The sequence below is a fragment of the Perca fluviatilis genome, chromosome 8 (genome assembly GCF_010015445.1).
Source record: "Perca fluviatilis chromosome 8, GENO_Pfluv_1.0, whole genome shotgun sequence".
NCBI classification, from domain to species: domain Eukaryota; kingdom Metazoa; phylum Chordata; class Actinopteri; order Perciformes; family Percidae; genus Perca; species Perca fluviatilis.
In genome coordinates this window covers 853812-854951 of record NC_053119.1, presented here as the reverse complement: position 1 = coordinate 854951, position 1140 = coordinate 853812, and the positions used below count along the sequence as shown (strand labels likewise).

Here is a 1140-nt window from a genome sequence, read left to right as displayed (position 1 = left end):
TCAAGGACTTTTAGCGTGTATAGAGCCAGCATATCTCCACCAGACTTCATGTAAATAATCAGGACTTTTAGCGTGTATAGAGCGGCATATCTCCACCAGACTCCATGTAAATAATCAGGACTTTTAGCGTGTATAGAGCCGGCATATCTCCACCAGACTCCATGTAAATAATCAGGACTTTTAAGCGTGTATAGAGCCAGCATATCTCCACCAGACCCCATGTAAATAATCAGGACTTTTAAGCGTGTATAGAGCCAGCATATCTCCACCAGACTCCATGTAAATAATCAGGACTTTTAAGCGTGTATAGAGCCAGCATATCTCCACCAGACTCCATGTAAATAATCAGGACTTTTAAGCGTGTATAGAGCCAGCATATCTCACATGTAAATGGGTGAATTAAGGGTTTATTTCAACCAAACCAGAGTGGTGATTGTTGGAACAGTGGAAAGATGAACCAAGACGGCTTTTGGTAGTTTTATTTAGTTTCTGTCCACTTTGAATGAAGTGTGTTTTACGATGATAAAAGTCCTGATTATTTACATGGAGTCTGGTGGAGTTTGGTGATGGTGATTTCGGGGCTGTTTCATGTTAAACTAAAAGGATCTTACTCTTTAACTAAAAGGTCTATCTCTGTAGGGATCCATCCCATAATGTTGTCAGACACACTTAGAATAATAATCGGAGTCTGGCACTAAATTTAGATGAAACTACAGATTCCCTCCAACATTTTAGACCTGTTGCAGTGACAGACTATCCTGATGAAAGAGTGTACTTTGCAGCATGAACAGACTGAGTGACGGTGCGTTTACTGTCTCTGGTACCTCGGTGAAGTTGATTTTCTCTCCAGAGAACATCTTGTCTCGGGCTTCCTCCACTCCCCTGGACTTGGCCTGTAAACAACAGATGGTTCACATCAACACATTACTATCATTATATATTATTATATTCTCAGGGCTGCTAACGTCTCCCTGGGTCTGCAGTAGAGGATGGATACCCGGTCACATCAGCGCCATAAGGCACTGGACATTTTACCAGCTGATTAACGTGTTGTCCCGTGTGAGCTGATGACCTCGTCTGATGATGTGTCTTCCTACAGCTGCTTCATAAAAGCTTTCACACACAAACACACACACACAC

At 42.2% G+C, this 1140-nt stretch overlaps 1 protein-coding gene across 1 annotated transcript in view; it reads right to left on the bottom strand.

Annotated features, from left to right (window-relative positions):
* Nucleotides 1–716: 716 nt before the first annotated feature.
* The window catches only part of LOC120563616 (glucose-6-phosphate isomerase-like), a 9425-nt gene continuing 9001 nt past the window's right edge, over nt 717–1140 (bottom strand). Inside the window, exon 3 of the mRNA XM_039807902.1 lies at nt 717–893. Within this exon, the coding sequence (XP_039663836.1) occupies nt 732–893 (162 nt within the window). The 3' untranslated portion in view covers nt 717–731. The remainder of the gene's footprint in view (nt 894–1140) is intronic.